Consider the following 13268-nt stretch of genomic DNA (forward strand, 5'->3'; position numbering starts at 1 on the left):
TAAAAATGTCAGATCTTTTTTAATTACAAAACATTGTACATGTAACTGCACAGGATATAAATCTGAGGACAACCCTACAGTCAGTTCACAGCAGAAAAACAAATTGATTTGCAATTCATATCGACTGCTGTCGTTGGTGATGCAAAGATCTCTGCTATGTACAAGTCTCATTTCCGATTGCATTTTTTATTTTTGTTTTTTTTTAACATACACAATTCTGTTGGACAGAAAACAGTCGTTTTATAAAAGCACCCTTGTTCTTGCACTCTGCAAACCACCGGCTGTTTTCTGTCTTTCTTTGCCTAATGTGACGTTTTCCATTTCAACATCTTGTCATTATTTAGGTGAGACTAGTAGAATCTGCGGACTCAGTCGTGTCCAGCCAACAGGCCCAGTGTCCTTGATGAACAGCCACCTACGTGGGTCACTGCACCATGGCCAAGTCTTTGAGCGCGTGGCTCCGGTGCTTCTTGGCTTTATATCCGGGCCGGAGAAACTCGATCTTCCTCTTCTTGGCTTCGATTTTGTTCTTGTGCTTCTTGAGCTTCTTCTTAGCAGCAATTTCTGGATTAGCAACAGCCTGGACAAGAAAGACGAAGACAAATGTAACCCTACTGCCAAGAAGTTGGGGGCGTTTCTGCCCGTGTGCGCATGGTTTCATTCATTACGTCTGTTTCGGCTCTGTCATACCTGCATGGCTCTGTGCCGTTTGCGTGCCGCTCGCCTCTGTGAAAACTCCTTCTGGACAGCAGAGAAGGCCAGCGAGAATCTTTCCAGTCCTACTTGTTTCTTTAGGAGCTCGATCAACTCCTGGGCCAGGTTCTTCAGCGTGGGGTCTGCACAGAGACAGAGCAGGGGTTAGACATGGAGTTAAAGCCTGGACAACGATCGTATGTTTGCCAGGAAGGAGCAGTTACCTTGATCGGCGTATGTACTGTCCAGCTCTCTGTACAGAGGAGTGATGATAGTAGTGAGATAGGGGCCGAGCCTTTCCTTCCCCAGGTCCATCGCCATCGCTCCCAGGAACTTAAACACACAGGTTCTCTGTGAGAGAGAGTGGAGACAAAGAAAATTCAATTAAAACTTGGACACACTTGGGACAGATACACTCCAAGTTACTCTTACGTTACCTTTAAGGGAACTTTGGGAGAGTACGCTGCTTCCCTCTTGGCCATTAGTGACAGCTTCTTCATCAGCCACAGCAGCGAAGGAGGCCGATCATCTTTGTCGGTTTCATCCTCTTCTTCTTCCTTTTCATTCTCCTCCTTTCCTTCCTCTTCTTCACCCTCCTCTTCTTCACCATTCTCCTGCTCCTCCTCCTCCTCCTCTTTCACTCCTTCCTGAAGCAAAGTGGCATCGGACTCGGGGGAAATCTGGTAGATTACTTTGCCGACAAACAGCAAGTTCTTAATCACCTGTGGGTAAAGCACAACACGGCTGTCAGTCAAACTGGTTTCATTTGAACTGTAACTGTAGTAGGGTGGGCTGTGCTGTAGTTGTGTTTGTCCACCTGCTCTCCTGATGCTGTATCCAGGAACTTGGACTGAAGCTGATGGCAGAAAGACAACGCCAGCTCTCGTATCTACGGAAGAGAAGACAGAGACATTTAGCCCAGACTGTGAGAAGAAGCCACACACGAGCGCGCTGCAAACTTTGAGTGGCCTCACCTTCTTGTCCAGGTTGCAGGTGATGAAGGCTGTCGCCACCGACTGAAGTGACGCCTCTCCATCCTGTTCTCTCCAAATGTCAACCAGCTGCTCCGCCTGGTGGGCTGCAAACAGCTGACCGAAGAGCTGTGAGGCGGTCAGCCACACCCAGCAGTGAGGGTACCGCAAGTGGGCGTCGATGTGACCTAAAAATGTGCCCCAGATTAGTAAAAGGAAAAAAGTAAATGGATGTTGATTATAGGTGTGTGAATTATAAAAAAGATAATAAGGGTGTGGATCTTTTACGCCAGATTTGGATGAGTGTCTCATGAGGCTTGTTGAGCTCCAGGAAGCCGCAGTGTTTGCTCAGTTTGGTGATGAGAGTCAGGTAACTGAACAACAGCCGGTCTGCTCCTTTCTCTTCCTGCTCCTCCTCAATCTAAACGACAGACACAGTTTAAAAAAAAAAAAAAAGCTTTCTTTCTGCAAAACTCCAATGTTGTTGCACAAGTCGCAGCGTGTAATATGACGTTTACATCTTCGTAGTTGTCGGGGTTGATCTCTCGCTCCAGCAGGGGCAGCAGGTCGTCCAGGCGACGGGCGAACTTTTCCTCCTCCACCTCCACAAACAGGCCACAAACCTGAGCCCCGAGACGTCGCAGGCTGGCCTGTAGGCGACAGGAGTGAAGAGACAATCTTAACAAATCTAAAGTATTACTATAACTGTAAGGTGCACAAACATAAATATATATAATATAAATACAAATATCTAAATATATATAATCTATCCTCTCTTGCACACTCGCTCTCTAAATGTCGATGATATTTAAACGAATACACGAGCACATATGTATAGGTAGATAGCCTAGTGGGTAACACTACTGACTTGGGGTTGGTAGACCTGGGTTCGATTCCCGGGTGAGGAGAGACTAGGGGACTAGCAGTTAGAGAGTGGAGAAGATGAGAGAGTGGAGTCAAATAGAAGAAGAGCAGAAGATCAGGGCGACAGACAGAAGACCTGGAGAGAGAGTTACTATTAATAAGAAGTTAAATACCTGAGAGCCACACAGGGTGAAGGAGAGTGCAGCTACAGAACTACCAACATAGCTAGATTCATATGTACATGGGTTAACCAGGAAGTGAGGCTCTGATCAGCTAATTAACTCAAAACACCTGCAGAGGTGTTAAATGGTCTCAGTCTAGATCAGATCCAGGAAGGCTCATTGCTCACAGAGATGATGAAAACAATACGAGAATGTGATGATCAATCTGTGTTTAATACAGACTCCTAAAACACACAGATACACACACACTAACACAGGGCTGTAACTTCCGAAGCTGAGAGAAGTGGCTCCAACTGATCTCTGTCCAGAAGAGTGCAGTAATCACAGAAGACTGGAAGAAAAACAACACTTATCAGTGGGTGTTGTACCTTCTCTGCATTCAGCCAGGTGTTAACGAGAGAATACAGGGTGTTCTGGTGGTTCAAGTCCAGGTGGGTCAACAGGGCCTTGATTGCCATGGAGGCCATTTTCTTACAGCGTGCCGAATCATCGTTTACTACCACCAGGGCCAGCGGGGCGAAGAACAGGCCGCTGTGTTGCAACAGTAATGTCTAAACAAAATAAAACAACATAATGTAGGTAAAGGGCAGACTAACAGACCGGCCTGTGGTTTGTTCTTATACAGGTGCTGGTCATATAATGAAAATATCATCAAAAAGTGGATTTATTTCACTAATTCTGTTCAAAAAGTGAAACTTGTAGAATATATTCATGCAATTTGGGTTTTTCATTAATTGCCAGTTCTAATCATCAAAATTAACACTTGAAATATATCAGTCTGTGTGTAATGCTTGAATATAATGTACAAGTTTCACTTTTTGAATAGAATTGAGGGAAATAAATCAATTTCTAATTATATGACCAGCACCTGTACGTCTATATGAGGGGAAACTAACCTGAGGGAAAGTCTGGAAGATGTACGCCAGCATCTCCAGCGCAGACTCTCTGCCTGTGTCGTGCTCGTAGTTCAGCTGGGCCACCACGAAGTCCAGGTGCCCTCTGAGCTTCCGTCCCAGCGGGTAGTCCAGCAGGTACTTCAGGTAGATCTACACGACACAACAACACTTTCCTTTAACTGCTTGAACTCGACAAAGTGGAGCGCTCCTTCGGTAGATGTAATTGTGCTTGATTTACCTGTCGACAGTGGACTCTTATCATAGCGTTGCTGCCAGTTACTGACAGCTTGGCCACTTTTTTCATCACTTCCTCCATCTCTGGAACAATGAGCTTCCTGGACAGAATTGCCTGGAGGACGCATCACAAATCACATGTCAGCACACAGCTCGGCAGGTGATTCTCTTCAACCACCCGTGACAACATTTTCACTTGAGCTCCACCTGTTACCTTCAGCAGGCCGAAGGCGGTGGCCTGGCGAGACTGATCGTAGATGTCCTCCTCAGCGTATCCTAGCAACACCTGCAGCTGTGTCTCGGAGATCTCGTTGCTTTTGACGTTCTTCACAAGTATAGTGATGGCCTGACAGACATGAATTAAACAATATAACTGGAGCAGTTGCACAACGTAAAATGCTAATTCCACTATAAATGATTTGATTTCTTTCTTCTGCAGAAAGTGTGTATTCATTATATAGCGAGTACTACCTTGAAGCAGTTCTGAACCAACTGGTAGTTCTCTCCACGGGCAGCTCCGGCCTTGGAGTAATCCTTGAGCAGCACAAAGAGTTGCCTTGTCAACTGGCTGGCGTTCTGCTGTATTGCTGGTAGCGGGAACTTCAACAGCCAAGTGAACGCCACCAGAGCCTCAGTGATCACCTGGGAGGGAGCAGAAGGTGCAGAATGTGGTGAGGAGTTAAATTCGAAATTCTGGCTTTGCTCCACCCGTGCTCATAGCTGGAGCGAGCGTGTTAACAGACTGCGGTACCTTGACATGCATGGAGTCGAGGCAGTCGAGGAGCAGCACGACAAAAGGATCCAGCATCTCCAGAGCTGACGCCTCTGATGACGTCACTTTGGATTTCTTCAGACTCAGGTGGAGCAGCTGGGAAACAGATGGACAATTATAAAGACTTGAACAGTCTCTATATAATGCTAATAAAACCTTCTATGGGATCATTGAATGGTTGGAGTTTCAGTGTGCACCTTGAGGCCTGCATCTACGAGGACGTGCATGTTAGTCCGACTGCTGACCGGAGCTTTCTTACCCCCCCTCTTGGGAGTAGGAGGCAGGAGCAAGCAGCTGGGAGGAGGCAGTCTTGGGTCTGGGGGAGGCTGAGCCGAAGCTTTCTCTCTACCAGTGCACAAGAGTGTCAGAAATGATGGATAAAAATTGATTTGCTGTATTTTGATGTGAGCTGGAGAGTGTGTGTGAATTTACCGGTCTCTCTTGGTGAGCAGCGGCAGACTCTGGCTGACCAGGCCGTGGCTCAGCAGCAGGATATCCTGGGAAGTCATGCCCCCATTAACAAGCAGACCCAGGACCAGTCGCCGCAGTACGGCGCCCACACGGTTACACACTTTGAGACTGGATGACGTCTCCAGGATCTAACGGGAGGATAAAAAGAGACACAAGGCAGAATCGCATGGTTAGTCAGCTGGATGGACACACAGTCCTCTTATTTTTTATACTGAATGGAGAAGAACTTTTTAATTAACAGGTTTATTTAACTCACAACACAAATAAAATGTGACTATTTTAAACGGAGACATTCTTTACAACAATGCCTTACGTGTCATTTTTTCTGTTTCTCAAAACACTCCCTCACCTCCTTCAGCGGCAGTACAAGCTTGGTCACGCTGTCCTTGCTACAGAACTGGGCCAGCAGCTCGTAGGAGTCCATACTCTTGCTGTGTCGGGCCTCCATCAGTTTGGAGACGATCCCCTTAACCTCCTTCTCCTCCGCCACAGACCCGAACAGCTCGTTGTTGAAGATCTAAAGAAAACAAATGTAAACGGCATTTGAATTCATACATCAACCCCAATCTAGATTAAACAATGAAAAGTTTCTGATTCACGTGGAAGTGAAAAACACGCTCTTACATCAATGAGCATGTTCATGCAGGAATCCAGATCACCGCTTTTCAGGGTTGGACTGAGGGTTGACAGCAGCTGGTACACTGTAAAGGTCAGAACGTGGACCTGGGTGGTAGGAAACAGAGTAACAGATGAGCCCGCAGACAACAACATTAACATGTCTTTGTAACATTCACATGTTTGCAATCGTGTGTGTGTGTGTGTGTGTGTGTGTGTGTGTGTGTGTGTGTGTGTGTGTTCCAACCTGGTAGCCCTTCACCAGCACACTCTGCATCTCTTTGAGCAGGTAGTGCAGGTACCTGCAGCCCAGTGTCTCAATGATCTTCACCAGTGTTCCTCTTGCTACGTCACGGATCTCCTGGAAACGGTTCCTCAGCAGCACACACACCCTGATCAGGATCCTGAATAACACACGATCAAATATTTACTAAATACATATTTAATAATACTGATTTATGATCTGAAAAAATAAAACATACGGAACATCATCACATTTTGTCAACAAAAAGCAATGGAGCAGTGGCAGATTTACTGCTAGTTGCTTTCCCTACATACAACCCCAGCTGGAGATTTAAAAACACACGTACCCTGGCAGGTTGGTGTCCATGATGTGCGGAGGCAGAGTCTGCATCAGTTTGACCATAGCAAAGGCTATCGGTATCCTGCCCACCTCATCATCCTTCACATCCTTCGACTTGACGGCTTTATGCTCCTCGTCACGCTTCACCTACACGACACACATCATCACTGTTATACCACCGCTTCGAGTGATGAAACTCTACCATACGTGTGTGTCGCACATTGTACCTTTGCGGTGAGACACTTGTGCAGACGCGGCAGCACGCTGTCATTAACGGTCTGGTGGATGGTGCTGATCAGAGACTCCAGCTCCTCTTTGCTTTGTGGCAGCCCGCTGGCCATCGCAGCAGCTTTAAGAGCCGCTGTCCCGATGGCTTCGGTGGTGGCCACGTTCAAAGTGACGCCATCTTTTTCTTCATCGTGGTTGTCCACTTCCATAGGGGCATCAGGAGCAGTCTTAGTGTCAGTCTCCATTGGCTCTTCATCATCGCTAGCATCTGATTCATCTGCTGCAGCTGCGTCTTCATCCTCAGCGTTGACCACAGCACTCCCTACTTATCAAAGATGTGTTGATTTTTTAAATCATCCATTTATTGTCTCATTAACACAGATCTATTTATCTTTAGTCACTCACTTTCTCTCGCCTTTGCAGCTTCCATTTCTCTGCTGAGAGTCTGGTGGTCGAAGTGGAACGCCTCAAGAACTGTGACTAGCAAACTGGAGTTTGGGGGGGAGAGTACAGGCACATAGCCAATGGTTAAAAACGTTAACTAGTTAAGGAACAGCCATTTAGAAGCGCACTCACACACAAACGCACACAGCCCTACCTCACAGCTAGTTTCTGCTCAGCCTGTGCAGTCTGTAAGATGTGGATGAAGTGTTTGAGGTAGTAGAGATATTTGGACCAGGTCAGCCTGCGACACACTGCGCCCACCACTTCCACTGATGCTGAGGTCATGTTTTCATGCTGCAGTACGGGAGGTTAACAGGGGTCAGACAAACTGACAAGCTAGTGTTTGCTACAGATTTGTTTTCCACAAAGGCGGCTGAGCGCACGAATCACCTTGAGCATCTTTTCGTCGAGCAGGGCAGTCATGGCGTACGGCATGATGTAATTCTGGAGAGAGCGGGATGTCATCACCACGCTGCCCTCAGTCAGCTGCTTGGCCAGTTTCCTCAGGGCACGACCCCGACGGTGGATCTAAAAGGAAAGCAGAAAAGGTTTGTTTGTGGTGCGATGTGTATAGAAATAAAAGAAGCAATGTGACTCTCCGTGGTTTCCAACCTGGATGTGCTTCATGTGCTCAAAGAAGTCAGACTCTGGATCACTGTAGTTGGTGAGCTGCACCAGGTCTCTGAACTCTTTCTTGGAGGGAAACGTCTTCACCAAACAGGCCAGTACACTGGTGTATTCATGCTGAACACTCTGGGAAGATTAGAAAAGGAGAAGAGAAGAGGAACAGAGGACTAGGATTTAGTTTAGTTTAGCTTTCACGTTTGATTCAGCTGGGATGAGTTCAGAAGTTAGAGCAGTTGTGTGTGTTTGTACCTCTGTCTTGCTGCGGAGCCCCTTGTGCACAGCATCCAGGATAGTGTGTTGCACAACGTCTTTGTAGAGCTGCTCTCCGGCTTTGATTGCTGCAAGCTGGGTAATGACTGCGGACATACACAAGGTGGCGTTGTCTGCCAGCGACATGTCACCAATCTACATGGAAAAAGGGACATTATTAAAATCTTCTTACACTACAGCTGTTACATTAGACAGTACACCCGTACCATCTGTCTACTGACCTCATAGGTGTGGAAACAGTTATGTATGACAGTGCTGATGTAGTCCAGGTCCAAAGCTTGCATGTGTTTGATTCTCCTGGTAGCTTCTTGGAAAGCCGTCAGCCGCACGTCGAAGTAGATCTCATCTAAGTGTCGACTGTCAAATGCGTTAAGCTGGAGGGAGTAAGCAGAACACAGCACGGTGTTACTGATCTTCAGGTGTGTAAATAACAAGATATTTTAGAAATATATCAGCTAATCTTACCTTTGTTGCTAATTCAGTGATGTACGTGAGTGAAGGCTCCAGATCGGACAGAGTCTGAAAAGTACACAGAGACATTAAAAGAACAGAATATTTGTCCTGGAGTCTGGACCAGCGTGAATCTACACCTGCACCAATTCTGTCATCTTCTACTAGACACATTCAGCACACATGGTTTCGACTATGAGCATATGGACAAAATATTTCAGGGTGTCTGTGGTACCTGGAAGACGTTGGTGAGGGCCTGTCTGGGCAGCTTGTTGTGGATGACGGAAAAGAGTTTGCTGATCGGCCGCAGGAAGGCGGACGGCTGCACACACTGACGCAGCAGGTTCTGTATGGTGGCCAGGATGTCGATTTCTGTCTCCTGAAATAAAAAAGTGATGTACACTTAATATAACTAACTTAAATTAAGTTTGCCATAAAGATATCATACGTTAAACCACTGCTAACATGAGACATTAACGTTTAGCACGCACAAATATTAAGTTGTAAATCTTACTTGAGGGTTGTTGCCCTTCTGGAGGTAGGGGAGCAACAGGCCGATGAGGACTGAGCTCTGCTCCTTGTCACTCACAAATCGACTGACCCTGGCAGAGTGACACAAACAATTTAATGAAATGACATGATGTGAGCTGTTGGGGATTCTTTTGCATGAATTGCAGCTTTGCTATGATAAAAACACTAACTTGGAGAGAATGTTGAGCTCTTTGGCCACCTGAGCCCTGAACTTCTTCTTCTTGAGTCTGTCGGTGTTGCGTACGACTCCACTGAGGTACTGCAGCAGGGTGGAGATGTGAGGCAGCAGCAGCCTGGAGCCCAGAGTTAACGAATCTGGAAGAGATACAGCTTGGACATTTAACCCTCGCAGGGGAGTTAGGAGGAAGGTTTCATGTGGCTGAAATAAGGCGTATTTCTGTAATAACCTGCAGTGATGAGGGCTCCGTCTTCAGGCTCTGGGAACACACAGCTGTTCACATTCAGCTCTGTCTCAGTCTCTGAGGCAACAAAGTCCTCTGTGGTCGCTAGGGACTCGGCTACATCCATTACAACGCCGATTGTGACTGGAGAGGCGTTCTTGGCCAACAGGAGGGCAAAGACATTCAGGAGCACATCGCACTCTGGGTGGTTTGGCCTCTGCTTGGCCAGGAGGGGGTAGAATCTGAGACAGACAGATAGGTTTATACTTTAATTTACTCTGAATTAAAACTACTGTTAACTTATAAACTAGTTCCCGTAGACAGATGAGCAATGTGATGGTGATAAGACAGGCGGAGAGGTGACACTGACCTGTGATTTTTGCACCACACATGGATAATTTTCAGCAGAGGGGTTGGAGAGTAAGGGCTCTCTGTGGGGAGGCGGCACACCTGCACAAACAAATGTAGTTTAAAGATTAAAAAGGTTTTAAAGAAAAGAAACAACAAGCAAACAAGACAACAAAAGCTGTATGGAACACATACCTGAGGCCACACTACAGCCTGGAAGACAGCGTCCAGCTCGTCCGCGCTGAAGCTATAGAAGTCGAAGCAGTCAAAGAAGTCGTGGATCCTCAGGAGGCCGAGTCGCCTCAGGTTCTTGAGAGGATTGATGCAACCTGGACGTAACTGCAGAGCGATAGAGGAGGAACAGCAACAGGTCAGCACTCTGTTTTTCAGGCCTTCACATGACATCACATCACATCATTTCATTAATAATCTCTGTGTCCTCACTGAGCTTCAGTTCTTAAAAGTACCAAGTAGCTGTATCCAACTAATGAAATCAGACATTTTTAGGACGCTCTCGGGTTGCAGGTCGTCCCCGTCCTGTTTACCTGCTCTCTCTTGTCCAGGACGGCGGACACGGAGGCGGTGAGACACAGTAGGATCTGCAGCACTTTGGGGAGGTAGATGTATATGAGGTGGCCCAGTTTCTGCATCACTACATTGATGATGTTGAGCAAACTGTGCTGACGACCCAGCGGCAGAACAGCCCCCACATCTGTCTCAGCTACTGCCCTCTCGACTGCTGCCAGACAGGAACCTTAACACACACGCACAGACACGCACAGAGAAGAAAACATTGACAAGGGAACCTATACTATTTAAATGCTAACATTTATATTGGAGTACCTGGGGAGCTCTAGTTTAAGTTTTTTACCTTGGCTGTGATGAGAGACGGGCTCAAGCAGCAGGTCGATGAACATTCCCAGCTCCTCCGCCTGGCAACCAGCCAGGAAACGCAGAATGATGGAGGAGCGGGAGGTGGCGCTGGCCTTCCCCTGGAACTTACTGCCTGCTTTACTGCGCAAACGCCCAAACAGGAGCCTGTGTCATTGACAGAATATCAAAGGTTAAAAACATCTGCAAAAACCCTCCTAGTTTTATATTAGAGGAAAATAAAGAACATAATTAAAATACAATTGCATATTTATATATAAAACAGTCTTGGGGCAAAGCCACTGACACTGTTGCATCATCAGCGTATGGAAAAGCACAATTAGAATGTGTAAACACTGTTTACATGATTGATTGTAACCGCTGATTTATAGCAGATGAAAGGAAATTTAATTATGAACCGTCCTTGCATGTGTGTTTATTGTTATTATAAATCCTAGGGGAGTGCCTTTAGAATAGAGAGTGGTTCTTAGCCAGTCTAAACAATAGTTTGCTAGCAGTCCTTATGCAGAACGACAATCAAATATAAAAATATAAAATATTTTTGCTATAAAAATAAACTGTATGTACACACACATACACTGCAGACAGTACCTCATGAGCAGCGGAATGAGTCTGGCTCTGTGTGAAGCATCAACCACTCCTGTTTCCTCAGATATGTTGAAATGGACAATCTCCTCTTTGAAGTGTTTGTCGTTCAGTAACCTTTCAAGGTTCTCCCTGAGCAGACACACACACACACACACACACACAAACACACACCAACAAAGGTCAAAACACCATGACAAATCTGCACATCTGTGTTAAAGAAGCTCCACATGTGCTCGATAGTGCTGCTGTTTGAATTTAATTACTGCTAAACATAAACTGAGTGGCACATAAAGTAGATGGGATGCAAAAACTGTATAAAGGACCCAGTCTGAATCACAGAGTCTTTACCCGGTCACTGTGCTGAAAGCAGGTCGCTATGGCAGCCTGATCTTGAACAAAGAGCCACACATAGAATCATCTGTAATGCAAAACTTCCCTGAAACCACACGTCTGTCTACAGCTATGCTGAAAGTATGGTCACTGGATAGGCCGCTAACAAACTGTTGGAGGTATAATGTCAGGCAGAGTGAGAGCTGAGGCGGAGGTTAACATTCCTCCATCTGTAACCATAGACAGCTGATGACACGGGCTTATCAAAGAAGAAGCTCACAATGAGAGAGAGACAGAGAGAGAGAGAGAGAGAGAGGCAGGTTGATGCTTCATCTCATAAGGTGATCGATGGATTCTTACTTGTATGGTACTATGTAGGGGTCTTTATATGTGAGAACACATTCCAGCGCCACTTGTTGAATCTGCTGGTCCTGATGACAGAGCAACTGAAAACGGGGACATATACATATATCTTTTTTGGCATGGCTTAAAAATGTGTTCCATCATCTTGTAAAATCACAGCTAAATCACTCTACATTCTCATCTTAAGGAACAGAGAAGACAACATCAATGATGTTTGAGGTTTACCTGGTTATAGAGCTCGCTGAGGCTGCTCTCCAGGTAGAGAGCGCGAGGGTTGGTGAATTTGGCAAATACCTTCAGGTGGGCAATAAGTTGCCTGTGAGAGGAAAAAAAAAACGCATCCAATGAAAGCGCAACACAGTCAAGCCGTTACAAATGCTGTCTGTGTTCTACAGACGACCCAGTAGATGTGCGTTCAGGCATTTTACAGTGTTGCAAAAGCAATGAAATCAGTCTGAAGGCTGTGACAGAACATTCTTGATCATTCATCTTACTTGGCAGCAGCTCTTTTTGGAGGTGCCTTCCTCTGTTGTCTGCTTTCCTCCTCCTCCGCCTCCTGCTCCACTTCCTCTCTTTCCTCTTCTTCCGCTGCCATTCCAGGCTCCTCCGTCGCAGCGTCGTTGCTCTTCCTCAGGTCCTGAGTGGGTGCCACCAGCAGGTCGGCGGGGTAAAACTCATTCCTGCCAGAAGAAAATCATCAAGTTTTTTCTTTCCCAACTAAACCCTGCATAACAAAATGTGGTCAAAGCTAAGCGCTGTCAATACTTTCTGGATGCACTGACCTCATAAACCTGAGCAGCAGAGGACTCAGTTCCCGGCTTCGTGGTTCCACCCTGTCGGGGAACTGAGCCATAGCGCGCCACAGCAGACTGCGGAAGTTGGGGAAGTCCGTCCGCTCATTGGGGTCAGTCGTCAGCTTCAGCTGCTCCAGGAACAGCACCCCCACATCCCCGCTTTCGATGACATCACAGCCGGGCTCGTCCTGATGACCGGACTCTTCTTCTTCGTTATTGCTGTCCTGTTGAAATTCTTTCTCTGTGACATAGAGAAAGGAAATTCATATAAATATATATCCCTTAGCATGTATTGCTAAACACCCACAACGCAAACGTGTTCATTTAGGCTGAACACTGGAAATTATGATGCACCAGAATCTTGCAGCCCTGCACACGGTCTTACCAGCTAGCCCTGCCACCATCTCCAGGTTTTCATGGTAAACCCTCCAGAAGTCCTTGTTGTCCATCCCTCTTGCATGACTCCTGTGAGGAGGGAAGAAATCCATCAAATGGGTGCTGCAATATTTGGAATATTCATTATATTTATTTGGGAAAAGGTTGGAACCTCTACACTCACACAACAAGCTCAATGACTGCGTCCCACAGAGGCCTGAAGTTGACAAACATCATTGCGATGAGGTAACGTAGAGGCACCTGAAGAGAGAGGAGTGAAAATGGGAAGTTGCTGATTTTGACAACACACTGGTTAAAACACATCTCCAACCTTATCACCCAAATAT

At 46.4% G+C, this 13268-nt stretch overlaps 1 protein-coding gene across 3 annotated transcripts in view; it reads right to left on the reverse strand.

Moving 5' to 3' along the window:
- utp20 (UTP20 small subunit processome component) overlaps nucleotides 1-13268 on the reverse strand; it is a 27062-nt gene continuing 13794 nt past the window's right edge. For 2 of the 3 annotated variants that reach the window (XM_026361973.1, XM_026361971.1), the window contains exons 19-61: nucleotides 13106-13182; nucleotides 12932-13011; nucleotides 12535-12787; nucleotides 12247-12432; nucleotides 11978-12068; nucleotides 11750-11835; nucleotides 11063-11188; nucleotides 10452-10618; nucleotides 10126-10334; nucleotides 9776-9919; nucleotides 9603-9682; nucleotides 9239-9474; nucleotides 9002-9146; nucleotides 8815-8902; nucleotides 8536-8679; nucleotides 8316-8369; nucleotides 8072-8224; nucleotides 7830-7985; nucleotides 7566-7706; nucleotides 7344-7481; nucleotides 7108-7247; nucleotides 6915-6997; nucleotides 6509-6834; nucleotides 6289-6428; nucleotides 5946-6102; nucleotides 5708-5806; nucleotides 5433-5600; nucleotides 5045-5211; nucleotides 4810-4957; nucleotides 4592-4708; nucleotides 4312-4482; nucleotides 4055-4186; nucleotides 3845-3955; nucleotides 3607-3756; nucleotides 3079-3261; nucleotides 2183-2314; nucleotides 1953-2085; nucleotides 1668-1852; nucleotides 1511-1582; nucleotides 1131-1415; nucleotides 918-1044; nucleotides 691-836; nucleotides 1-580 (exon numbers count right to left, since the gene is read on the reverse strand). In XM_026361973.1, the coding sequence (XP_026217758.1) occupies nucleotides 425-580; nucleotides 691-836; nucleotides 918-1044; nucleotides 1131-1415; nucleotides 1511-1582; nucleotides 1668-1852; nucleotides 1953-2085; nucleotides 2183-2314; nucleotides 3079-3261; nucleotides 3607-3756; nucleotides 3845-3955; nucleotides 4055-4186; nucleotides 4312-4482; nucleotides 4592-4708; nucleotides 4810-4957; nucleotides 5045-5211; nucleotides 5433-5600; nucleotides 5708-5806; nucleotides 5946-6102; nucleotides 6289-6428; nucleotides 6509-6834; nucleotides 6915-6997; nucleotides 7108-7247; nucleotides 7344-7481; nucleotides 7566-7706; nucleotides 7830-7985; nucleotides 8072-8224; nucleotides 8316-8369; nucleotides 8536-8679; nucleotides 8815-8902; nucleotides 9002-9146; nucleotides 9239-9474; nucleotides 9603-9682; nucleotides 9776-9919; nucleotides 10126-10334; nucleotides 10452-10618; nucleotides 11063-11188; nucleotides 11750-11835; nucleotides 11978-12068; nucleotides 12247-12432; nucleotides 12535-12787; nucleotides 12932-13011; nucleotides 13106-13182 (6282 nt within the window). In that variant the 3' untranslated portion in view covers nucleotides 1-424. The remainder of the gene's footprint in view (nucleotides 581-690; nucleotides 837-917; nucleotides 1045-1130; nucleotides 1416-1510; nucleotides 1583-1667; nucleotides 1853-1952; nucleotides 2086-2182; nucleotides 2315-3078; nucleotides 3262-3606; nucleotides 3757-3844; nucleotides 3956-4054; nucleotides 4187-4311; nucleotides 4483-4591; nucleotides 4709-4809; nucleotides 4958-5044; nucleotides 5212-5432; nucleotides 5601-5707; nucleotides 5807-5945; nucleotides 6103-6288; nucleotides 6429-6508; nucleotides 6835-6914; nucleotides 6998-7107; nucleotides 7248-7343; nucleotides 7482-7565; nucleotides 7707-7829; nucleotides 7986-8071; nucleotides 8225-8315; nucleotides 8370-8535; nucleotides 8680-8814; nucleotides 8903-9001; nucleotides 9147-9238; nucleotides 9475-9602; nucleotides 9683-9775; nucleotides 9920-10125; nucleotides 10335-10451; nucleotides 10619-11062; nucleotides 11189-11749; nucleotides 11836-11977; nucleotides 12069-12246; nucleotides 12433-12534; nucleotides 12788-12931; nucleotides 13012-13105; nucleotides 13183-13268) is intronic. The other variant, XM_026361972.1, reaches the window with a different exon arrangement.

The sequence above is a fragment of the Anabas testudineus genome, chromosome 23, assembly GCF_900324465.2.
Source record: "Anabas testudineus chromosome 23, fAnaTes1.2, whole genome shotgun sequence".
NCBI lineage: Eukaryota > Metazoa > Chordata > Actinopteri > Anabantiformes > Anabantidae > Anabas > Anabas testudineus.